This window comes from Pan troglodytes, chromosome 1 (assembly GCF_028858775.2).
Source record: "Pan troglodytes isolate AG18354 chromosome 1, NHGRI_mPanTro3-v2.0_pri, whole genome shotgun sequence".
Taxonomy (NCBI): Eukaryota; Metazoa; Chordata; class Mammalia; order Primates; family Hominidae; genus Pan; species Pan troglodytes.
In genome coordinates, this window is record NC_072398.2 from 123,085,481 (window position 1) to 123,111,813 (window position 26,333).

Genomic DNA, 26,333 nt, shown 5'->3' on the forward strand with positions numbered 1-26,333 from the left:
ACAGCCAAGGGAAGACCCAAGTCTCATATTTCTCTTGTATATTCCAAAGTTCCAGTGAAATTCCAGGTAATAGAGGTTATTTCCCACACTGTTAAAGCAAGGTTGCAGACACTTCTGAATTTTGGTCCCAATGCTGAAGGAGGGCACACCTCTGTCCTGGAAAATGACACAGGAATGAATGCTCTTCCCATGACTCATTCTGGTCATTCTTCCAGCATCACAGAAACCAAAAAATAGAAATATAGCCAAATACATGATTTGCTATCCCTCTTCTTCAGGTTTCTTACCTGTTTCTTATGGATAATAACATTGCCTTAAGGATTATGATGAAAATATGATATCCAAGTATGTGTACAGTTTTGAACAAAATGCCTAGTATGAATTGGTCAATAAATAATTATGTTTATTTATTGAATTACATGGATTCTATAAATAATTACTGAATAATTATTGTGATTCCTTTTATTGGCAGTGCTCAAAATGCATCCCTGTGTGACCTCAAGTAAACCAGTAACTTTGTGAACCTGCAGTTTTATCATTTTAAAAATGAAGAAACTAGACAGATTTTCATTCTGACACAGAATGTCAGGTCTTTGAGACACCAGAGAATAGATAAATTTATAGCCTTTGCTACATCTCAAAGCACTGTCATTACACAGTGTAGGTGGAGGATGGTGCGGGCTGCTGAGAGGCGCGCTTTCCACTGGGATTGATCCAGTCCTCCTCCTTCACTTCCACATGAATGCTGCGTAGCCCGTGGTCACACTCATCACATCCTCAACTCAGGCAAGTCCAGCAGCCACACTTAGGAGACCTGGGCTACAGGACAATCTCCCAAGTCCTAGCCTCACAAAACCTAGTTGAAGATGGAAGCTGAGAAAGTGAGGAGGTGGTTTGGGGGAGCACGCTCCCCTACTCATCCCTCTCATCTCAAACTCACCTTCTACTGCACAGGAACACTGAGGATCACCAACCACCCGTGACCATGAGCTTGATCTTGCCAGGTTCTGTTAGTGGAATGCAACCACACATCAACAGTGTTAGAGCAACTCAATATATATATATACATATATATATATATATACACACACATATATATATATACATATATATGTATATATATATCTCCAACAATATTCCCTGAGAAGCGTTCAATGCCCTGTTCTTTTCAATATATGGGAAAACTAAAAACAACAAAATACCATCAGGTTTACAAGACTTCCCAAGATAGATGGTCACACATGTTTTCAGGGGATATATACAAATGATTTTGATCACTTGATACCTTGAAAAGAGCTATTTTGGGACGAGAATGATATTCGTAAGTGACAAGTATGAAACGAGTGTTCAGTGACATTAAAAAAGCAAACCGACCCACACATAGAGGAAGAGCTTTGGACGTAGGGATGTGAAACTGGTCTTAAGTGTAATGAAAAGCCAAGATGCTGCCCCAGTAAGAGAGAAGAAATCAACATAACAATGGGATGCAGCAAGAATACTGAGACAGGGTAGAAAATCTTTTTTAAAAGTGAATTATTCCTTCATTTTCAGTCGATACAGAAAAAACTGCAGAAGACCCAGAGGGATATCATAGCAGACTAAAAGTTTGCTATCTTTCACTTGTGGAAAGGCATTAAGATCATTTTACCTTAAAAAGAAGGTGAGGTGACTTCATGACTACCACTAAGAAAATATAACCTTCTGGAAAACTATCCCTACCTTGATGATTTTATACACACAAGAGATGAACAATGAGGAATATGCTTATATGTATTGAGAAAGAGGTGGGCCTGTAGCATTGTCACAAGGGTGCACAAATACTGAGAGTGACTGCTGAAGAAATGGTCCCCATCAGTGACCCTCAGGTGAGACCAGGGGGCCTAGTGTTTCAGCACAACCTGGGCAATTGGAATGCAGGGTTTCTAAGATTCCATGACACCCCCACCTTGTAATTCTGTTATGGCAACTGCAGACCGTTACCTGGTACGCTGGCGCTACCTCCCTCACTCTTGTCAGAGTCGGAGCTACAGGCAGTGCCTTCAGCTCTGAGCTCAGGCATCCCGGTCCCTGTTTTTGCGGTTAAGGACTCTAAAGTGTTGTGGCATGTTCATCAAGTTTTTCTCAACCGTAAGTTAACAATTCCAGTAATTGTCATCTCTCAGTCCTGATTAAACCTAATTGATTTCACTAGTTTTTGACCCATCATGTGTCTGGGTTTCTTCTCCCCAGTCCCTGGCTCTACCTCTTCTGCCACAAACGTCAGCATGGTGGTATGTGCCGACCCTTTGTCCAGCGAGAGGGCAGAGATGAACATCCTAGAAATCAACCAGGAATTGCGCTCCCAGCTGGCAGAGAGCAATCAGCAGTTCCGAGACCTCAAAGAGAAATTCCTTATAACTCAAGCTACTGCCTACTCCCTGGCCAACCAGCTGAAGAAATACAGTAAGTTCTATAGATTCACAATGATGAACGTGATGAATGATCACCTGTGTTCTGAGAAACTGAACGGTCTTTTCATCGAAATTAATTTCATCCTTCCCATACTTCTAGGAAAATAGAAGTGGATGTTTTAACCTCATTTTGTTAAACATGGAAAACAGAGGCACAAAGTATTTAGCAACTTTTCCACATTGGCAGTCTGGTGTGAGGTGGGACTAGAGTTAAAATCCTACTTATTGTCTTCTGACACAGGCACAGAACCACCTGTTTTCCTCAGTAAGAGGCTAAAAATCATGTTTATGAGAATCCTCTCTGTACCATATAAGATTCTACAGACAAGTAACATCTAGTCTGTTGGTCTAAATGTCTGGGACTAATGAACTTCCATTCAGTTCAAGCTTCTTTGAGGCCCAATAGGCAAAGCTCCATCCAGAGGACCCTGGGGGAAACATGGCAACTGTACAGAGTACCCACTCTAAGGAGCTTAAAGAGGAGACTGCTCCTAACAGAAACTGTGATATCTGTGACACCCTTCAAAGCAGGGAGTGTCCCAGTGAGAGGGAAGTGCTGCTTCCTGGGGCACAGGCTCTTATTCCTGAAGAGGAAGAAAGATGGCACATGAGACATTGTGGAGGTAGCAGTGTGGTGTGCAGAGCAGGGACCCTGGGCCAGTCTCCTGGGCTCCATCCAAGTTGCCTAGCTTCTCTGTGCCTCAGTTTCCTCATCTGCTCATTGAGTACTATAATAATACCTACCTCTGTAAATTACTGCAATGAATTACATGACCTATTTCTTGTAAATTTCCTAGAACAGTTCTTGGAACAGAGTAAACACTATCTATTAGTTCTTCATTCTACTATTTCTAACTTAATTCAAACTTTATTAGTATTTGGGCATATTTCTATTATAGCCTCATGGTCTTGTGCCTCATAGTTTATGCAATTATATCCAGATATGATTTTTTAAATGTTTGACATATTTGCACTTGAAATTCCCAGTACAAGGGAAACTTTGGGTCCCGTAGTCCTAGGGCCTTCCTGACTGTATAGAAAATCACTACTTCATGCACCAGTGCAGTGTTTTACAGGAGAGGCCGCAAGGCTTGGGAAAGTGGCCCAGGATTCAGAGTCAGACCGCAGGGGCTGTGAATTCTGACTCCGCCTTCTTCCAGGTGAATCATCTTGTCAAGTTACTTGATGTGCCCTTGTGTTTCTTTCTCCCCATCCCTGAGTTGGGGAGTATCAGATGCCAGAAAGTTGGGAGGTTGATAAATAAAGATGTGGAAATGCCTGCCTGGAGCCTGGTACTGGAGCTGCTTTCGTCCTTGGGATGGATGGTGCCGCCTGCCCTATAGGCAGTGACCCCAGCAGCATGTCCCACCTTCCACTGAGGCAGGCATGTCTGTCTTTTCTCAGAGTGTGAAGAGTACAAAGACATCATAGACTCTGTGCTGAGGGATGAACTGCAGTCCATGGAGAAGCTGGCAGAGAAGCTCAGGCAAGCTGAGGAGCTCAGGTGAGCGGGCCCCGTTGGGGGCGGGCAGATGGGCGGGGGTGTGAATCTCTGAAGTGCAGCAACTCAGCTGGGAGAACTAAGAGCTGAGCTGGGCCAGGACAATGGCAGGCATTTACATGGCAGGCACGTGTCACACAAATATTTATAAAACAGAGAACAGTCATCTTAGTAAGTTATGGGTTGTAGTTGTTTCTTAAGCCTTGTTTTCTCTTCTTAAAACCACTAATTGTTGAGGTAAAATTTGCATAACACAAAATAAACCAAAAAAAGTGAACCACTCAGAAGCATTTAGGATACTCAGAATGGTGTGTGATCACCACCACCTGTACTCTTAGTCAGAATCACCTCTTGACTGACTGTGGCGTTTCATTTGTTCAATCAATATTGCCTTCTTAACACTGTCATTCTTTTCTTCTTTCATCTTTCCAATTCACCCCATCTTCACCTGGCCACATTTCTGTGCATGGCTTTGTATCTAGTCACTGCAAGATGCGCTATGTGAATTTTCACATAGAGATGCCCATGGCCAAAGTGAGGAACTGAAAGGACATCCTTGTGGAATTGATTTAGGAAGACACTAACTTTTGTTTACAGAAGAAAAAGATGAATGGAACATCTGTGAGGATCTTACAGAAGCACTCTCTCATATATCAGAAGGCTGTGTGTGTGTGTGTGTGTGTATGTGTGTGTGTATGTTTGTATATATGTGTATGTGTGTGTGTGTGTGTGTGTGTGTGTATTCTTCTTTCTCTTGGCCACAGACATTTCCCCAAACATGTTCTGACCTTCTGCTTGGAGGTCTCCTTGAGGACATTCTCACAGAAACCTCTGTTGCGGTATTAGAACTGATCACTCATCCCTTTCCATTATTAAATGTTCTCTACTATCTCACCTTAGGCAGTATAAAGCCCTGGTTCACTCTCAGGCAAAAGAGCTGACCCAGTTATGGGAGAAGTTACGGGAAGGGAGAGATGCCTCCCGCTGGCTGAACAAGCACTCCTCACTCCTGATGACCCTGACAAGTCCCAGGGTCAGGACCTCCGAGAGCGGCTGGCTGAGGGGCACAGGCTGGCAGAGCACCTTGTTCACAAGCTGAGCCCAGGTAAGGTGGCCATGGGCCCTGATGACACACAGCTTCAGGCTTATGAAAGTCCCCAGACCTCCACACCTCCACAATGACAATTGTATGGGTAGTGTTTCTTTCCAGTAAACTTTTGTGGCCATGACATGATCAGAATTTCTTGGGTGGGAGCAGAGATGGGAAACCCATGGGGTGGAGGTTACAGAATGGCAAATGTATCCTCCTTTCTTGATGGAATGTGGTCTTTAGAGCAAGAGGCAGCATCCGTCCAGTTTTAAAGAACAGGAAGGAGGCTGTGACAGGAAGCAGCTATTAGAGTGAAAGGAGCCCTGGACTAAGAATGAATGCTCCCAGGATCTATCTTCAGCAATGTCTTTAGCAACTGTGGGCAACTGATTAATTTATCCTTCCTGGGTTTCTGTCTCTAAATCTGTAAAAGCAAACAAATTGTCTCTTGCATTCAAATGTGGGAACACTTATGACTATATTTCACAATGAGATAAAGCCCCTTGCTGTGTGGTGTTGGAGAAGGCACTTGATGTGGTGGCATTTGGTGGTAGGAAGTGGTTTAGACTGGAGCACTCCCCATGGAGAGATTGTCCCCGGTTAACACAGTGGAAGCCACTTGGAGGGCCCATGAAGTCCCTAATGTATGGAATACTGTGGGACAAGGTTGTTTGTCCTGTTCGAAGAGAAAGATACAGGTTCTAAATGCGAACTGTGACAGGATACAGAGCCTGTGCGTGGGAATCAGATCTGTGGCAGGATTGGGGAGACAGCTGCTGAAGTTCAGAGAGAGGCTGGGCAAGCCTCCAGTGATATGAAGAGGAAAAGGTCTTTTCAATATTTGGCCACATCTTGATGGTGACCCTCCAGATCAGAAACGCATTGCCTCATGGATCAGGAAAACATGCCAGGGCATTTTTTTAGAGATAAAACATGAGAGCTTTCAGTACAGTGTGGACTTATACATATAGATGTTTATGTCCCTGTGCACATAGGGCTCACTGTGCTTGCAGTGGGTGAAATGGGAAATATTTCAATGGACACATCTGTATTTGCAGAAAATGATGAAGATGAAGATGAGGATGAAGACGACAAAGACGAGGAGGTTGAGAAAGTACAGGAATCACCTGCCCCCAGGTAACATTGAATAATCAGGAGCGGGTAATGGGTGGTAAAATATGAAAAAGGTCTCAGAAAGAATAAAAGGGAGGTGAAGGTAGTCACAGATTCCAGAGGCAGGATAAAGAAAGCTGCAGAGTGCACTGATTTCATGTGCTCACCCAACAAGGAAATAGCCCCATTAACGTGCTTGTCCATTGTCTTCCTGGTGCCTGTAAGCATGACCCTAGATGAACTCACCATCCCTAGGGACTTCCTGCACACACAGAGGAGACCTGTTCTCCCCTGTAGTGAAAGCCAGGATGAGATGTAAAGCTGCTTTCTACACTGTTGTCTTTAGGTTCTTTTTAGGAAAGATAAATAGCAGAGAGGCAACAAGCAGAGGAAATAGGAAGCACCTAGCAAAGTTGAACACAAAGTACAGTACCTAGACAAAAAAATTTACATTTCATGTCACAATATTAAAATTTTAAAAAAATCTAGAAGGCACACCATCTCTGAAGGCTACAATGGCTCAAACGCCTGTATAGCCATGGCCACAGTATGTTAACTACAACCCAGCTTAGACACACCATGTGGCAGCTGTTTTTGCTTCTCTGTGTGTGCTGTCAAGACTGTACCATACAGGGACAGCTGAGTCTTCGTCCTCCTCAGCTCCTATCTGTCCAGTGCAATGATCACTAGCTGCTGTCTTCCTCTCTGGTTCCCATGGCAGCCACGCTCTGTTGCAGACAGAAAAGGATTGCCTGTTCCCTCTTAAAAGGAACCTCTCCTTTGCATTCTGGGACCACTCTCTTAAGCCTCCTTTCAAAACCACCTAGGACTTCTTGGGGTGCAATGCCTTTTGGATTAATCTTCTGTCATCTCTATCCCACTGGGCTCAGGAGGGAGGTGCAGAAGACTGAAGAAAAGGAAGTCCCTCAGGACTCACTGGAGGAATGTGCTGTCACTTGTTCAAATAGTCACAACCCTTCTAACTCCAACCAGCCTCACAGGAGCACCAAAATCACATTTGAGGAACACGAAGTTGACTCTGCTCTGGTTGTAGAGAGTGAACACCCTCATGATGAAGAGGAGGAAGCTCTAAACATTCTCCCAGGTAGCCTCTCTATTCTTTATCCCTCCTAGCTCTGTCTAGGCTGAGGAAGATCAATTCTGAGGACAGACTGTATACATACATATTGGTTTGAATCACAAAGTATAGTGGAGCCGGGGGCGGTGGCTCACACCTATAATCCCAGCACTTTGGGAGGCCCAGGCGGGTGAATCACTTGAGTTCAGGAGTTCAAGACCAGCTTGGGAAATGTGATGAAACCCATCTTTACAAAAAACATGAAAAACTAGCCAGGCATGGTGGTGCGTGCCTGTCATCCCAACTACCCAGGCAGCAGAGGCGGGAGAATCACCTGAGCCCAGGAAGTAGAGGCTGCAGTGAGCCACAATTGCACTCCAGCCTGAGTGACAGAGTGAAGCTGTGTCTCAAAAAAAGAAAAAGAAAGAAACAGAGAGAGAGAGAGAGGAGAGAGAGAGAGAAAGAGAGGAAAGAGAGAAAAAGAGAGAAAGGAAAGAAAGAAAGAAAGAAAGAAAGGGAGAGAAGGAAAAGAAAAGAAAGAAAGAAAGAAAGAGAGAAACTATGATGGCATATTAAACACAGTTATTTGAGGGTCAGAGAACATTCCTCTCCTCCTAGGCCCATGGCATGGACTTTGTCTTCCTGGCCCCAATATTAGCATACTGGACCACAGGCAGGTGTGACAAAGTCATAGCCACCTGTGTACAGGAGGTATCTGTCAGGCCTCCTGGCTCGGTTCCTATGTCTCTTGTCACATGCAATAATGATCTGTGTCCCTGAACAATGTCCATGGAGTTTCTATGCCTGTCACAGGCCACTGACAGTCTTGCCTATGTAATTGGAGATGTGTCTCTGGATTCACTGTTCTCGGCCCCAGGCTTGGTCTCCTTTAGGTCAGCTTGTCCCAGCTAAGCAGTCACCTTGAAAGCAGGACATAAACACTTCTACGTTTATCTTGCTTATAAGTTTCCCTAAACGAGGCTGGGCCCTGAGTTCTTCACCCCATGAGCGGTCAATGTTTCTGTGTAGCACCGCAGACTCTTTTTTATGCAAGGATTGTTAGAATTTATCCATCAGTTCAGTCTCCTATACAAATTTCTCTAACCATTCGTTGACCATGATATATGATGAGATAAATCAGTATTGCAACAACACTTCTGGAGAGTGGTTAGGGCAATTTTTGAAAATCTTGGGGAAAAAGTTTTGTTTAATTGTTCGCACAGACTTAGGTCAGAGGATAGGTGATTATGATCTACCAGATGAGGGAGATTTTGTCCTATGGGTCTGGAAAGCAGGCACATCTACTTCTGATCCTGTCAAAATGTCACATTCTTACACTGAGGATATTTATGTTCTTGTGCTATGACTGGACACTTATTTGCTCTTGTGTGATTTCCTTACTGTGACCTGCTCTTCTGAATTTGTTTACAGAAAATCAAAATGATCATGAGGAGGAGGAGGGGAAAGCGCCAGTGCCCCCCAGGTAACTGTGGATTTGTGGGCTGTTAGTTCAATAGTGACATCTGGACACCACGGATCAAGGGAAAATAGGAAGTGACGAATAGAACTGTCTCATCCATTCATCCAAGTGCAAATTGCCCCTTTAACAATGTTGTCTTCTTTATTGTGGTACTTGAATAGGTTTCAATTTCTTAATCCCTCTCGAGCATAGGAACCGACAATCACTTGAACCAGGTGAACTGACCAACCTCAGGGATTTCCCGATCTCACCTGTGGTCTCCCATGTGGCTAATCCAGGGTGAGATGCATATATGCTTTCTGTATGTTTTGTGACAGCATGTTGGTAAGTATTTGAATGCAATCGAGAAAATTAAAAATAAAAATTTCATATTATGTCAAAATATTGAACAAAAAGGGGACCTTAAAAACACAGGATCGGTGTGTTGGGAATGCCTCAAGAGCTGTGTTCACTTGGATGCTGCATGTAATGTCAGCACAATTTGTGTAAAGGAAGTGAAGTCCCAGCTTAGTTCTCAGTGCTGCAAGTCATGATGCTTGATGCTAGTTTACAGGGAGAGTCTGGGTCCTCCTGCAGCCGCTCGTTTGTGGCAAGTGCACTGAGCACCTGCTGCTCCTGTTTGCTCTGTCTCCAGGACAGTCACACTCCACCCCACATTTAGAAGGATAGATTTTTCTCTCTTGGAGGAGACCCCCCTTTGCTTTCTGTGACCACTCCCTTTGTGTCCTATCAAATCACCTGAGATACTATGGTGTTGAATCTGTCTTGGTCTAACCTTCTGTCGTTCTATCCTACCTGGCTCATCAGAAAGCTGCAGGATTCTGAAGAGAAGGGAGTCCTGCAGGACTTGCCAGAGAAATGTGTTTTGTCTCATTCTAGACACCATGACAAGTCCAACTCTTACCGGCATCGTGAAGTCTCTTTCTTGGCATTGGATGAACAGAAAGTTTGCTCCGCTCAAGATGTTGCCAGGGATTACTCCAATCCCAAATGGGATGAAACCCCACTTGGCTTCCTCGGTAGGCTCCCTATTCTTTGCACCCCACAATTTGTCCATAATGATGGATGTCATACCTTCAGGAAGACTCTATGCTTATATACTGGTTAGAACCAGGCTCTAGGATTGAGTTTGAAGGAAGGCATCCTATAAGTCAGAGTTTTGCTGCATTCTAGTCGAAAACCACACATTGTCTTTCATCGTTGCCCCATTGGCAGATCACTGTACCCAAGGTTGACCTGACAAATTCACACCCACCTCTGCAGCCTGGGTGCAGGATGTATCTACCAGTCCTCCTGATTTAGATTTAATCTGTCATCTCACATGAAATCTAATTTTCCCTCCCAAACAACCTGAGTTTCTCTGCCTGTCCAAGGCCACTGGCAGCCTTATCGATATTCTTGGAGCTGTCATTTCCCTCGTTCACTTCTCTCAGGCTAGACTCCCTCCCCTTTTAGTAGGCTTGTCTTAGCTAAGAAGTCTCTGAGTACCAGAACATGAACACCACTATTAAATTTTGTATGTTTCTCTGAAAGGAGGCTGGGCCCTGGAACTCCCTGCCATATGAAAGGCCAATGTTTCCATGTAGCATTAGAGATTCTTTTGATTTAATCTGTCCCTCTAAATGCAAATTCTACAAAAACACTGACAACAGCTTATCAGAAGGAAACATGCTGAATACTGCAGTAACCTGCTAGGAAGCATTAAAGTAGATCCCCAGGATCTGTTAGTAAACAGGATATGGTTAACAGTCTGCTGTGACTCAAGACAGAAGGGACTGTGATGATGACCTGTCAGATCAGGGAGATTTGCTCCATGACTCAGGAAAGCAAACCTAGTGACTTCTCACAAGGCTCACCCTGAGACCTCCTGGAAAGTTTCTCTCACAATAGCCTGTTCTCGCACTGCGTATATTTATGCCCCTATGTAGATTTGGACACAAGGTTGTGCGTGTGTGAATGTGATCAAGTTCATCTGGTTGGTCTTCTCTTAATTTATTTACAGAAAAGCAAAATGATCTTGAAGAGGTGAAAGGACAAGAAACAGTTGCTCCCAGGTAATTGAGAAAAATCAGGGGCTGTCTATTCAGGGGTGATATCTGTGAAACTCATCTCCACAGAAAACCAGAAAGTCCTGAATATACCTAATTCATCCCTTCAGCCAACTGGAAATGATCTTTTTTAACCATATTTTACATTTTCATTGTGAAACTTTTAATGTTTGCCATTTCTTATTAACTTCTCAAGTTCAGTACATCAAACCACTTGACCTTGTGAACAACTAATCAGTCACACAGATTTCCTTAAAGTAAGTATACTCTTCTTATGGTGTCAACCAGCCTGAGATGCATATCTGCTTTCTGCTGGTTTTGCATTAGCACAGTGGTGAGCATTTCAAGGCAAGGAAATCAGGTAGAAAAAATTATTGTTATACCATGCACAATATTGAGAGAAAGAGGACTTGATGACATGCGATTTTGGGGATATGATTATGCCTCAAAACCTATGTTTACTTGGCCACTACACATAAAATTTAACATCATTTAAAAGAAAGGAATGAAACCACTGTTATGGGACATGATATTTGTGGGGAAAAGCAAGAGAGATCAGATTGTTACTGTGTCTATGTAGAAAGAAGTAGACATAGGAGACTCCATTTTGTTCTGTACTAAGAAAAATTCTTCTGCCTTGAGATTCTGTTAATCTATAACCTTACCCCCAACCCCGTGCTCTCTGAAACATGTGCTGTGTCAACTCAGAGTTAAATGGATTAAGGGCGGTGCAAGATGTGCTTTGTTAAACAAATGCTTGAAGGCAGCTTGCTCCTTAAGAGTCATCACCACTCCCTAATCTCAAGTACCCAGGGACACAAAAACTGCGGAAGGCCGCAGGGACCTCTGCCTAGGAAAGCCAGGTATTGTCCAAGGTTTCTCCCCATGTGATAGTCTGAAATATGGCCTCGTGGGAAGGGAAAGACCTGACCGTCCCCCAGCCTGACACCCGTAAAGGGTCTGTGCTGAGGAGGATTAGTAAAAGAGGAAGGAATGCCTCTTGCAGTTGAGACAAGAGGAAGGCATCTGTCTCCTGCCTGTCCCTGGGCAATGGAATGTCTCGGTATAAAACCCGATTGTATGCTCCATCTACTGAGATAGGGAAAAACCGCCTTAGGGCCGGAGGTGGGACCTGCGGGCAGCAATACTGCTTTGTAAAGCATTGAGATGTTTATGTGTATGCACATCTAAAAGCACAGCACTTAATCCTTTACATTGTCTATGATGCAAAGACTTTTGTTCACGTGTTTGTCTGCTGACCCTCTCCCCACAATTGTCTTGTGACCCTGACACATCCCCCTCTTAGAGAAACACCCACGAATGATCAATAAATACTAAGGGAACTCAGAGGCTGGCGGGATCCTCCATAGGGGATCCTCCATAGGGGATCCTCCATAGGGGATCCTCCATATGCTGAACGCTGGTTCCCCGGGTCCCCTTATTTATTTCTCTATACTTTGTCTCTGTGTCTTTTTCTTTCCTAAGTCTCTCGTTCCACCTTACGAGAAACACCCACAGGTGTGTAGGGGCAACCCACCCCTACAATATTCAGTAAGTCACGACTCTACCATACAGACAGACTCAGTCTCCTTCCACAGAAAATCATAATCTGGCTACTTTGCTGAGCACCTGATGCTTCTCTCTCTCTCTCATCTCTCTCTTTCCCTCTCTCTGTATTGCAACCTACCCATGGCAACCACACTGTGCCCACCAAGAAGAGGAGAATATTTAACTCTTTAATGGGTTGACCCATTTGTTTTCTGCGATCACTCCCTCATGCCTCACGTGAAATCCAGCTAGGGCTCTGAAACTCCTTGGATTAATCTTTAGTCCTTCTTACCCTACAGGCTCAGCAGGGGACCGCTGAGAGTGGACAAGCATGAAATCCCCCAGGAGTCACTGGATGGATGTTGCTTGACTCCTTCCATCCTTCCTGACCTGACTCCCTCCTACCACCCTTATTGGAGCACTTTGTACTCTTTTGAAGACAAGCAAGTCAGCTGGGCTCTTGTAGACAGTGAGTACTCCATTGTGAACATGATAAATCTCCAATTGGTGTCCCAGGTAGACTCCGTAATCCTTGCGCTTCACATCCCTGGCTGGACTGAGATGTGTCATTGGTGTGGGCGTGACTCACAGACACAGGATGATTTGCATCAGCATCAAAAATCAAGTTGGAAGCACAGACAGGGGTGGGTCAGTGAGCTTTGCTCTCTTCCTCATCTCAGACCATGCCTGTGTCACCCTGCGCCCACTGTCACGACATTGACAAATTCACACCAACCTATGCAGCACGTGCCCAACAGGTGTCTGTCAGGCCTCTTAATCTGAATAAGATTTGTCTTGCCAGCTATCGTGTTCCTTACAAGTTCCTTTCCCCAACCATGTCCTATGAGATTCTATGCCTGCCCAACGCCTGTGGCATTTTTGTCTACTTTTCATTAAAGATATTACCCAGGTTTCAAAGAACCTAGCCTCATTCTCTGTCTTTGATGTTATCCTGTTTTAGCTGAGCAGTCCATTACCTTTTGTTATGTTTCTAGAAACAAGATTGGGCCTTGTCACTCCTAGATGTCACGAATAGCCAATGTCTCTTTGTATTGAACCAAAGATTCATTTTCATTCAAGGGTCTGTAGATTCCCTCCTACGTTCTAGTTTCAGTGTCTAAAATCCTTGTAACCGTGAACAACGTGAGTATTTGATGATTGAAAGCTGAATATTGCAGTTTTCCTTCTAGAAAGCAGCTGGGGTATTTGCCTTCAACTGGTGTGAAAAATTTGCATAACTGTTTGCACAAAATCAGGACAGATGATGTTGGGATAATGATCTACCAGAACAGGGAGATTGCATTCCTAGGCCCAGGGAAGAAAACCAAGGCATCTCTCTCATGACAGGACCTCAGGCCTCCTGGAATATTTCTCTCACAGTGTCCTGTTCTCCCACTGAGGAAACTGACGTTTCTATGTTAGGATTGCCCAGTGGATTGTTTATGTGTGTAGGAGAACCTGCTTAATCTGTCTGTCCCTTTGTGAATTTATTTACAGAAATTAAAAAGGATCAAGAGGAGATAGAAGACCAAAGCCCACCATGCCCCAGGTAACTCTGAGGAATCCTGAACAGTTAATTCAGTGTTGATATCTGGAGTCTCAGATGCAGGGAAAATCAGAGTGTGCTGAATATACCTGTTCCATCTGTTCAGCCAACCATGAAATGCCATATTCATAAGGTTGACTCTTTTCATTGTACACCTGTATTTCTAGTTCCTCCTTATTAATTCCTTTCAATTCGTCTAATCTGCATTCAGTTGACTCTGTTGAACTGATCACTCACAGACATTTTCTGCAGTCCCCTTTTCTGTCCTTTTTGCTTAAAGTGAAGTTGAGTTGCACATCTGATGTCTGCCTCTTTGGCATTACCATGTTTGCAAGTATTCGATAGCAGGGAAGTGAATGAAAATAAATCATGCCATGCTACAATGTTGAGAACAAGAGCTGTTGAGGATACAGGAACTCTGTGAAGACTCAAGAGCCTGTATTCATTTGGCCACTGACGCTAATTTCAACAAAATGGATGCAAAAGTGCCGAATGCACTGTGTCCTGGCAGTTCCCCACAGGGATCACTCCATCTGCTTCCTCCCCAGCTCATTGCCTGCCCAGTGCACTGAGAGCCTGTCGTGCTCTGTCTCCTACTCGAGACAGGGAAGGATGGTTGTATCTCTCTCAGGGGAATGTACTTTGCTTCCTCTGTGCCTTCCTAAGGGCCTCCCTATAGAACCAGCTGGGTGTTGGTTCTCTCTGGTGTTTATCTTCTGTCTTCTTTACCCCAGGCTCAGCCAGGAGCTGCCACAGGTGAAGGAGCAGGAAGTCCCAGAGGACTCTGTGAATGAAGTTTACTTGACTCCCTCAGTTCACCATGACGTGTCTGACTGCCACCAGCCTTATAGCAGCACCTTGTCCTCATTGGAGGATCAGCTTGCCTGCTCTGCTCTGGATGTAGCCTGTGAGTACTTCACCCTGGAGGTCACAAAGCTCCACTGTCCTCCCAGGCAGCCTCTGTATGTTTTGTTTCCTGCAACTTGTGCAGCTGAGACAGACCATCTCTGCAGCAGGCTCTATACACTGAGCTTTTTTTGAATCTGGCTCTTGGATCCAGTTTTAAGCACAGACATCCACTGGGTAGAACTTCCTCTTCTCCTGTTCCAAGTGCCTCCTCTGTCACCTGGCTCCTTCTCACAGGAGCAGGCTTTGGCTATCAAAACAGGCCAGAGAAGGGAGTGGTGAGGGCTTATGGCAAATTCCTGGCCACAGTAGCTCAGCTGGAGAAATTTATGTAACAGACCTCCTTCTTTAAGATAGGGCATCTCTCTTTTCTGAAATTATCTTGCTAATTCCATGTCTTTATCTCTTCTCTGCCCATCCACATATGCTGGGAGTTTTGCCCAATTATTTGGAGGCCTGTTTCATGATTCCTGTGTCCCAAGCTAGATTCTCTTCTTCAGGGATCCCCAGCCCTGGGGCCATGGGCCATTATGGGTCCATGACCTGTTAGGAACTGGGCCACAGAGCAGGAGGTGAGCGGTGGGAGAGCATTTCCGCCTGGATTCCACCTCCTGTCAGATGAGCAGTGGCATTCGATTCTCACAGGAGCTCGAACTCTATTGTGAATTGTGCATGCCAGCAATCTAGATTGTGTTTTCCTTACGAGAATCTAATGCCTGATGATCTGTCACTGTCTCCCAGTAACTGTCACCCCCAGGTGAGACCATCTAGTTGCAGGAAAACAATCTTAGGGCTCCCATTGATTCTGCATTATAGTGAGTTGTATAATTATTTCATTATATATTCCAGTATAATATTTATAGAAATGAAGTGCACAGTAAATGTAATGTGCTTGAATCATCCCAAAACCATCCCCCCCAACCTGGTGCCTGAAAAATGGTCTTCCATGAAACCAGTCCCTGGTGCCAAAAAGGTTTGGGACTGCGGCTCTACTTCCTCTGAGGTGTCTTCCCTCCACTGACGCAGTCCAGCGACCCTTCCTTTATGTGTGGCCGGCCTTGCATCCTCTGCAGAGCTCCAGTGGTTTTCTCCAAGTGTGGGTTTGTAGTGTCAATCAAGTTTTGGTCTCAGTGCTCTATTCTCATGAAAACCATCGACAACTAGTGTCCCTCATGAGGCTCTGGCCTAACCGATGAGCAAAGCAGAGTGGTTCCTGTCCCCATGAGGTCCAGAAAACCCTTCCTCTGAGCAATCGCCCCTTGAGATAGCAGCTTCACAGGACGTGTAAAAAGAAAATCCAATTTTCATTTCTTCTTGCTCATTTTCTTTTTTTTTTACTTCAATTCTGGGAATTTCATGTGGATTGTTGGGGGTTTTACCCATTACATTATCTTCTAGTAAGAGCAAGGAACTCTGTGATGTCCCCCAGTATATTGGATTATCTTGTAACGAGATTAGCAAAAATGCCAGGTGTGTTGATTCATGCCTGTAATTCCAGCACTTTGGGAGGCTAAGGAGGTGGATTGCATGAGCTCAGGAGTTTGAGACCAGTGTGGGTAACATGGTGAAACCGTATCTGTAAAAAAGAAATTAGCAGAGTATGGGGGTACACACCTGTAGTCCCAGCTTTTTGGGAAGCTGAGGTGGAAGGATCACCTGAGCCTGGTCAGTTGAGGCTGCAGTGAGCCACGATTGCACCACTGCACTCCAGCCTGAGCAACAAAGTGAGACCCTGTGTCACACACACACACAAAGAAAGAAACTAGCAACAAAAATGTTGGCCTCTATTCTATTTTGGTCAGTAAGTGCCTTTCATACTGGGACCAGCCCCTTTCCCATTTTGCATTTCTCCCTGAGTTTCAAAAAAGCAAATGCTTTTCTAGCATCACAGTGATTCATGAAACAATTAAAATACACACTGACCTTGCACCTGCTGTATGCCCTGCCCCTTTGCAAGCAAGCTCTGTCCTGCTATAAACCATTCAGGGATCAAGGGACACGCCCAAGTGGGCAGTGGCATCTCCATGTTGGAGCTGAGAACAATGAGGCATTTTTAAGAAAACTTAGAAAACCTTGGAGAGAATGAAGATGTGGAGAGGGGAGGAGAGAGAGGAGCCCCACAGCAACGTGGATCCGGTCTGCAGGCCCCGTCCCCATCCTGAGACCGACCTGGACTGGCGTGAGGTCATTGGAAGTCTTTTCTTAGTCCACTCAGAATGTGTATTCCTCTCCCTGTGGAAATGGAAATAATTTGTTTAAGGGGTGCCACCCGAACCCCACTGGAGGAGTGGGTAATGTGAGGATCGTGTCCTGTGTTGCCTTCCTAAGGAACCGCACATGCTGATCTGTAGCACTTGTGGCCCCTGAATTTGCAGGAAGGGACTGGTCCCTCTCCTACATTGCCTATGTCTACTGACACCCACTATATGGCAAGAGGATGGATATGTGTGGGTAGGGGGTCAAACCATTATAGTCAATGGGAAATTCAAAATGTCCCCGAACCCAGAAAAGTTTGCCTGACTTAGTGTTTGGTCTGTAGCATCCCAGCCCCCTTTTTCGTGGTTCTTTCTCAAAGCCTCGCAGCTCTAACTCTTGACCCGTTCTTACACCCCCGTATGTGGCGAAAAATAACCACTCCTCTCCTGTGCTCTGAGGCCTCTCTAGAACTTTCCCTCTGGGCACAGGAAAGAGATGAATAATAACGGAATAATCGGGATGGTCTTGTTAGACAATCCAAAGCCCTCTGGGCTGAAGCAGAGGTTTTTCACCTCAGGGACACCCCAGCCTGGGCCCCTACCGTGTCAGCGTCCCCAGGCACAGGCAGGAGAGGTGACGTCGCCTGCATTTACATGATGTCTGTCTGTGTGGCGTGGGTCACGGGGTGGCTTTACTGAGAGCAGGGACATCAGGGATGGGTGTTCTGGGATGACTTAACAAAGGGAAAACTGAGATTGTTCCTACTGAAGCCCCTTCTCCTTTCAGCCCCCACCGAGGCGGCCTGTCCCCAAGGGACTTGGAGTGGAGACTTGAGCCACCACCGGTCAGAGGTGCAAGTTTCACAGGCACAGCTGGAACCAAGCACCCTGGTGCCCAATTGTCTGCGACTACAGCTGGATCAAGGGTTCCACTGTGGGAACGGCTTGCCCCAGCAGGGCCTTTCCTCCACCACCTGCAGCTTCTCAGCCAATGCTGATTCTGGGAACCAATGGCCCTTCCAAGGTAGGGAAGGAAACGGCATCATGAAGCTCTAATCCAGGTGTTGGTGGTCACGACGGTGCTGTGGGTGGAGGAGAGAATGGGGCCTCCCATGCTTCCTCAGGGTCAAGTTGAAATCCATGATGCTCCAACCCAGTGAGGTGAGCAAAGGACTGGAGCTTAGGACCAAATCTGCTCTCAGGACCTGGGTTTGCCACTTTCTGCTTGTTGACTTTGGCCAAGGATTTTGTCTTTTTGCTATTTACATCTCTGTTCCCTCATCTAAGATACCTGAAGAATAATATCTACCTGCAATCATAATTTCCAAAGGGCCTGATTCCATAAGAATTGCCCAATAAACCTATGAGTAGGTGTTATCTAATCTTTTTATCTTTCTGCTAAATTTACACTTAGCAAGTGACTTCACGGACGATGTCTCCTCTGAGGTAGAGCAGTTATGAAGATCTCTGCTTTCTAGGGCCCCTCTTCCTTTCCTTTCTCACACAGACTCCTCTGCCAGTTTTCTTCCTCTCCTTCCCCATCCCTCATGAAGCCAATTTTCCCGTCAGGCACTTTCAATAACAACCTATGAGGCACATTGAGTAACAGTGTAAATCCTGGGCCCACACTCAGTCTCCTGACATGTCCAGCTTCTTCTGCTGTTTTTTTCTGCTTTTTTTGAAATAAAAGGGCAACTTTCACATGGAAAGTCTTCACATCAGTCTCTTTTATGAAATTCCATTTAGTTCACATTCTCCACTCATGTCCGTGGCCATGTCCTCAGTTTCCCTCTCACAGGGATCCATTTCTGCTCAGATTATCTTAAAATCCTGGGTCGTGTTCATTCTCACTCTCCATCCCACTCAATATCTCCTCCTGGAGCCCCTGGGGCTGCCTGGTGCTCATCTGTCAGGCGATGCCCTCAGCTGAGGAATGAGGGAACCCCTGTCCTCAGGGGGAGGGAGGGTTGCGTGAGATAATGAGCACCATCTGGGCCAGTGGAGAGGACACATGGAAGGTGCTCCGGGAGTGTCAGGGGATGCGCAGTCCCTGACACGTGCCATGATAACTTATTTAGACTGATTTCTTAGCACTGAACTCTCTTTTGCTTCTCTGTGGATTCTCACACCCCCAGCCAAGACTCACCCCACTGGCTCAGACACACTCCCTCTTGCTCACTTTCCCTGGAGTCCAGAGCCTGAACCAGGCTCCAGGTAAGAGGACAGAGTGAACGCCTTTCGTTTCATTAACACTTTCCTTCACCTGGTGATTTCTCCCTACTGTCTACCAGGTCATTTGTTTCTCCCATACCTATTCTTTCTCATTCTTCTCATGTCTCCAATTATTTTTCCAATTTCGATGGACCAGAATAGTGACTCTACTCTTACATTCAATCCCTCCCAAATCCCTATATTTTTTTCTTTAAATTAATGTGTACAGATACATGCATTTGTATCATTTGTCCTATTATGTGTGACTATGTATATCTGGTGTGTATGCTATATAGGGTGTATATATATATGCAGTAGATCATATAATGATGCAACTTTTGTAAATTCTCTAGGTTTAGTCTTCCTGGTTCTTTTCTCTCATCAGTTGCTGTCACCTATGTCTGGTCTCACCTCTGTGCCACATCGGCTGCCACCCTGCCAGGCCCTTCCATTCCCATCTCCTGTTTGAACCCAGTTCTGATTTAACTTTGATTTTTGTAATCTCTTCTCTCCCCAAAGCATAGCCTACATACAGTGTTATTTCCTTGCCTTTGCCTTATCTACCTGGAAGCGATTTGTGTTTCTGAATCCTATGTTTCTTGAATATTTTTGTGACTTGGCAGTGCCTTTGGCTCCTGGCAATCTTGTCGTTACTGAGTAATGTAGGAAAGATCAACAAAAAAGAAAGTATTAAAGTGACTCTATCGGCTTCCCCTCGCCCTTTGGACTTTCTTGTCCAAGGCCTCTTTCCTGATTTGATGTCCTCTGGGTGGAAGAGAAAGTTACGGTAAGATCATGGATGGCAGCGGATCCCATTGGCTGTGGTTTTCTTTTCAGAGCTGGTTTTAGAGCCCTCTCTGGGGATGAAGAACCCTCCCCAGCTGGAAGATGATGCACTTGAAGGCTCAGCAAGCAACACACAAGGGCGTCAAGTCACTGGCCGGATTCGTGCCTCCCTTGTCCTGATACTGAAGACCATCAGAAGAAGACTCCCCTTCAGCAAGTGGAGACTGGCATTCAGATTCGCTGGCCTGCATGCTGAGAGCGCAGAGGTAATCACATCTATGGCTGATAGCTGCACTGACTTCTTATTTCTCTGTCTATGGTGACAGCTCATTCTCTCACTGCTTTTTCTCTCCCATTTGTTCTCTCCAACAGCTGCTCTAACCTCTGTCTGGTCTTAGCTCTGTGTCCCATGGGCTCCCACCCTGACTGGCCCTTTCTCTACCCATCTCCTCTTTACTCTCTGAACTCTGCTCTATTCCTTTTTCTACTGTCTTGAGAGTCCCTCTCATGGCCACAGGAGAGCCAGGCCTCCTTGTCCCCATCCAAGTACATAGTTTAAGCTGCTGAACACAGGGTTGTTTGCCCGGAATCACACACTCCTTTGGGAAATTTACCTTTCCTTGCTGCATCCCCAACTCCATTGCCTCTTTCTGTAGAAATCATTGCTTTAATACGTCATTTACACGAAGATTTTCCTCTTGAGTCTTCTTTTGAGCAACACAACTAATTCAACTCTTAATCATCACTTGTTCCTCAGAATGAGAAGTGTTAAAACTAAGCACTAAGAGCCCCCGTAGGAAACTAAACTAGAACCAGGGTCACAGGTGGGAGTTCCCTACTGGCCTGGAGTCAGGTTTGTCTTAAGCCCCAGATGTGCAGCTTAGTGCCAACGTGGATGGAGTTGCCAGGGTCTCAGTGTTCTCACCTCATGGACTCACTTGAGCTGATGTTAACTGGGGAACATTTATGACATTCTAAAGGGACATCACTCCAAAAGTACATGCAGAGGGCAGGACTTGAAAACTGCATACATCATGAGGTACGTCATTCTAACCTCTCTCCTTTTTATTCTCATTTCCACTTTTCAAGTCCAGTTAAGGGTCTAAAATGCAAGTCAGATGAATCTTGAGGCCATTGTATATGAGAGAGCATTTTATGAATTAACTTTGAGAAAAGTGACTCCAGGACCAGCTTTATGCATACACTAGATGACAAGAATCTGTCTACAGGACAGTCTTTGCTTCGGTGCAGCCCAATTGATAAGACAGAGATTTAACTGAAATTGTCAGAGAGAAGGCTAAAATCCATGGAACCACTGGGAACAAAGCCAGTCATGAGATAAATGGGGAAAGGAAAGAAAATGATGGGAAATTGGGCTGGTCCATTTAGTATCTCTAAATCCTGCTGCCATGTCATAAGCACCTGGTGAGATTTCAATTAAGATGAATGCCTTCAACTTACACTTAGAGATTCTCACTTACATGGCCTGGGGTGTGGTCTGAGCATCTGTAGTTTCAAAATGCTCCCATGTGATTCTAATATGTGGCTAAAGATGAGAAGGACCCCTGGTCTACTATGACCTCAGGTTACCAACATGGAAGTGCCACATATGTGTGGCTACTCCACAGAAAAGGCTGAGCCTCTATCAGACTTTGATGGGATCTGTATTCCCCTCTCAATAGTACTCTTCATATAGCATAGAAAAAAATCAAGAAGAAAAACAAGAATATTAATAGATTGGACTTTTAGCCTCTGCTTGAAGCACACTTGCTGAATTTTGAATACAAGATAAGTAAGAAATAGTCATGATATTAACACCTAATGTAAGGAAATAATACCTGCCATATTACATATAGTGGAATTTAGTATTTTCTTTTGCATTTTAAAATAAAACTTCCAGTTTACATTTCCCCACACCCATTTTATAGCCCACCAATGGTCTCACCACTGCAATGTGAAAATTTTACTTTTGGTCAATTATTGTCCTTCTGCAAAATCCCCAAAGAGAACTCATTGGTCCCCCTGTCCTGAAGAGCATACAATAACAAATTAAGACTGAAATGCTGCAAGAGATTGTATATGAATACTTCTTCATGCCTCTCTTCACACTGGCATAAAATATTAAAAAGAAACCTTTCTCATAATGTACTTGGGGAAAACAATAAGCAGGACGGGAGACTGTAGTAAAACACAAACTAATCCTTTCCACTTTGTACTTCAGAGTTTTCTTGGTCTAGATATTGAGAATATTTCTAGAAATGCCTTAAGGTGGAACCAGATTTGGAATCAACTTCAGGGCATTAGGGAAAATAAGTTGGGCCGTGGTTACAGTCCCTGTTCTCACTTTGCTAACTCCATTTTGAGTCTCTTTTTTTAAACTCCCTTTCTTTCCTGATGACCTTTGGACAAAAACTTATAATTATATATATTTTTTATTTTTTTTAACCAACCAAAGAGACAGCAGCACCATCATATTTATCTGTAAAACCTTATTCCTGTCCTAGCCAAGGTGACCCAACCACCACTCATGACTGTTGAGACCTCCAGATTGGAGCCTTTCCTCTCGCTTTCTCCAATCTTTATTGAAAGGCCTTAGTGGGTGGATTCTAATTCCTGGGTTGTCAATAGCAAGTCAGGTGGCCTTAGTTCCATCTTACCCCTGTGGCATCACTACTCCTCTGTTGTAAAATGTGGACCTGGACGTGGATGTTGTCTGAGGTTTCTGCTGCTTCTCATATCCAGGGTTCTTCCCATGGCCCTCCCGCTCCTCCCTAGAAGACTAGGACATGGAGTTGTAAGGGGGTGGGTTTCTCTGCAGAGGCTCCTGTCCTTCTGCTCCCCTCTGTTTCTTGGCATGCATGATTGATGCTGAGTACATGCTCACTGGGAGGAAAAGCCATCACTCTGCTCCAGACAGAGGGGATCAGGAGGAAAGGGGATGATGTTGCCCACTGCTGGTTGGGCATAGGTGGGGTCCTTATATCCTGCACCCCAGGCTGACTGGAAGTTCAGGAGTGTTTTCTTCTCACTTGTGGATGGTGCTTCCCCCTTCCGACAGCCCAGGACTCACCCTTCAGCTCATCCTCCCAGCAGGAGATCCCAGTGAGATATCACTGCTTAGCAATCCCTCCAGACTCAGCCATCAGGTGGACCTGACAAAAATGCTCATTTGATTTTTTTCTCTCTCTCCCCTACAGATACCAAATACTGCTGGAAGGATGCAAAGGATGATAGGATGAAAGAATGTCACAGAAAGCAGCTTTTCCACTTGATTAAAAAAACTAAAACAGCAAAGCAAGTTCAAGTCCAAACACAATACTGCAGGGGTCCTTCACTGAGGATTGAATTTCAGACACAGAATACTCTTGATGACTTCAAGCCACTATGCTCCTTTGATTTGAGAAGCCACATTCCATCCCCCTCCAATTGTGATCAATACCTAGGGAGACCAATGCCCAGATGGACAAATAGCATTGACCGGCGTTAGTCCTGTTTCTCAATTCCCATCGTGTAGAGAACAGGAGTCCGCAGCTGCTGGCAGGAGACAGCATGTCAGCCGGGACTCTGCCAGGGCAGAGTATGAGCAATGCCATGTTCTTGCTGAAAACGCTTAGCCTGAGTTTCATAGGCGGTAACCCTCAGATAACTGCAGACTGTAGAACATTGAACAGGACAACTGACCTGTCTCCTTCAAACAGTCCATGTCACCACCAAGAACACAACAAAAAGGAGAAGAGACATTTTGAGTTCAAAAAGAGTAAAAAGCCTATGCAGCTTATGCTTTTTTAGTCATTTTGAACCCAAAACATCTCCTCATCTTTTTGTTGTTGTCATTGATGGTGGTGACATGGACTTGTTTGTGGAGGACGGGTCAGCTGTCTGGCTCAATGGTCTACATTCTGAAGTTATCTGAAAGTGTCGTCATGATTAAATTCAGCCTAAACATTTTGCCAGGAACTCTGCAGAGTCCATGCTGTGAGCTTCCTACCTCAGCCCATCTGCAGGCAGAGAAGGCCCAGTGTGTCCATCCCCAATGCGGTGATACTAGGATGGTCACTTGGTCAAGGAGGGGTCTAGGAGCTCTGTCCCTTGTAAAGACATCTTATTTGTAAGTAATTTGGAAAGTGGTTTGAAATAGTATAAATATCCTGTATTCTAATGATCTTCTTCAGAACATTTTATCACCAATTAATCACCCCGCCTGTGTCAGTTATTATATTTATGTTTGTACATTGAAAATTGTCTATCTCAAAATCTTACCTTATACTTGCTTTTGCTGGCATTCTTCGTAAAAAAGATTATTCCCTGCCCAAATTTTAACTTTCATCCAAAATTAATTTTAATTTCTTTTTGCTGGCATTCTGTTGTGAAAAAGAATATTCTCTGCCCTAATTATAACTTTCATCCAAAATTAATTTTAGTCCATCAGTTAAAATTTTAAGTTTTAAATCTGTTTAATTAAAACATTTCTTGCCTCTCACTCTGGACTATTGGATTTTTTACATATAATGTTTTAAGCTTTTATTATTATGATTGATTTTGGCGGATAAGAATTTAGATTAATAAAAACATTCTTATTTCCTTGTTTATATTCAAAACTCTTCCATGTTCTAGTCTATGTTTACCGTATGTGGTAGATTGTATTTCCTGTATTTCTTTGTTGATGCTATTTGTTTTCTTTTTGTGTTTGTGTAAGTGTGTGTGCTTTTTGTTTGTTATTTAGGAAGAGTTGTATAGCTCCCATTTAACATTGCACTGAAAAGGTTTTAACGTCACTAATCCCCTTTTAACCTGACACATTTCCACTGTTTGGTTTATACATTTTAAATTATTTCTTTGAATGTCAAATTTTTACCACTATGACAATCAAAGACATCATTTTCCTCTTCTCTAACCTCATTACCTACCATTTCTTATTTTTTATTTTAACCCAAACATAAAGTGACAGCCTATGTGACACCTTTGTTTTTGGTTGAGATCTACATTTAAATATGTTGATGCACATGAGCTGTTCAAAAGTGTGTCCTAAGCATCACTTGTTGAGTGGAATTTATCCTTAACAGAGTCCTCATGAGGGAATCAGGTCTCGCTGAGTTTTACATACTTAATCATAAACTTTTCCCAATGTCTTGATACATGGATTGCATCACTGGATATAAGGTACTTGCCAAAAATGACTTTTGCTTGGGATTTTAGGAAATATTGTCTGGCTTTTGGGGACAGGCCTGTGTGCTCTCAGTCTGGGATTCTATTTTGTTCAACCAGGACCTTTAATTTCTGCCAGTTACTTCATTCATTCTCTTCACCACAAGTCTCCAGAGGATGCTCCCTTTGTCCAGGCCTCCCCGTCTCCCAGCGATTCTGCCCTTTGAAGATTGGCCCCTCTGGTCCTCTGCACTGTGAAGCCCCTGCCTTTCAATTCCCCAGTAGCAGGGTTCTGACCCACCAGGTCTCAGGCCTGATCTGTGTTTCTCTACACTCGCTTTCTGAGAAAGGTTTTACCTGTGTTTTGTCATTAACAGGCCCTTGCTGCTGTGCTGGCCTCTATTTGCATGGTGTTTCCTGCTCCCTGTGCTGTTATGTGGCTCCCAGACCTGGCTAAATAAAATCACTTGGGGTCCCCAGTGTTCCCTAGCCCTGGTTGGGGGCAGGATTATGGGTGGTATTTTCGACTCTGTGTTAATCCCTAGGGCTTTGAAGTGTATGTGGAGAAATTCAGCTATTATTCTATCCTACTTCTTCAAATGCAGAACCTCAGCAGTATAAAAAAGGAGACAGAATCCTATACTAGAACATCCCCATAATCACTGGCCAGCTTCAACAATTATCATCGAATGGCTGAGCTTTACAAAATCCAATCCTTCCTACCTACCTATGAAGTGTGTGTGTGTCTATACGCATATATTAATATATATGTATGTATATGTATATGGCATATGTGTGTGTGTGTGTGTGTATACACACAGTTTAGACATGAGATTCTGGAGGCTGAAATTCCCAAGATGGAAAGGGGGATACCCAGGAAAGTATTTCCTTCTTATTAGGCCTTTTACTTCTCCTCTGGCCTTTGGTTGATTGGTTGGGGCCCACTCACCTTAGGGAGGGCAATCTGCTTCACATAGACTGCCTATTCCTGTGTTAATGTCATCCAGAACCCACCTCCAGTACAAACACAGAATAACATAGGAACGAATAACTTGGCACCCTGGGGCTCGGTCACAGTGACACACAACCATCACACAAGTTCTTTGTCATATTACTGATTTTCACATTCTTCTCTCAATCTGTAGGATGTCTTTTTATTCTATAAATAGTGTCCTGTGCTGACCAAGAATTTTTAATTTGTATAAAGTTGAATTTACCAATGTTTTCTTTAATAGT

The 26,333-nt window shown here is 44.3% G+C and overlaps 1 protein-coding gene across 1 annotated transcript in view; it reads left to right on the plus strand.

The window, feature by feature from the left end:
* The window catches only part of LOC457936 (neuroblastoma breakpoint family member 6-like), a 52,110-nt gene extending 27,678 nt beyond the window's left edge, over positions 1 to 24,432 (plus strand). The window contains 16 exon segments of the mRNA XM_063816395.1: positions 2,230 to 2,442; positions 3,855 to 3,954; positions 4,852 to 4,949; positions 4,952 to 5,056; positions 6,100 to 6,178; positions 7,048 to 7,259; positions 8,664 to 8,715; positions 8,905 to 8,991; positions 9,592 to 9,731; positions 10,715 to 10,766; positions 12,608 to 12,777; positions 13,806 to 13,857; positions 14,589 to 14,761; positions 17,743 to 17,979; positions 20,004 to 20,218; positions 23,150 to 24,432. Coding sequence (XP_063672465.1) covers positions 2,230 to 2,442; positions 3,855 to 3,954; positions 4,852 to 4,949; positions 4,952 to 5,056; positions 6,100 to 6,178; positions 7,048 to 7,259; positions 8,664 to 8,715; positions 8,905 to 8,991; positions 9,592 to 9,731; positions 10,715 to 10,766; positions 12,608 to 12,777; positions 13,806 to 13,857; positions 14,589 to 14,761; positions 17,743 to 17,979; positions 20,004 to 20,218; positions 23,150 to 23,191 — 2,027 coding nt within the window. The 3' untranslated portion in view covers positions 23,192 to 24,432.
* The last annotated feature ends 1,901 nt before the right edge of the window (positions 24,433 to 26,333 follow it).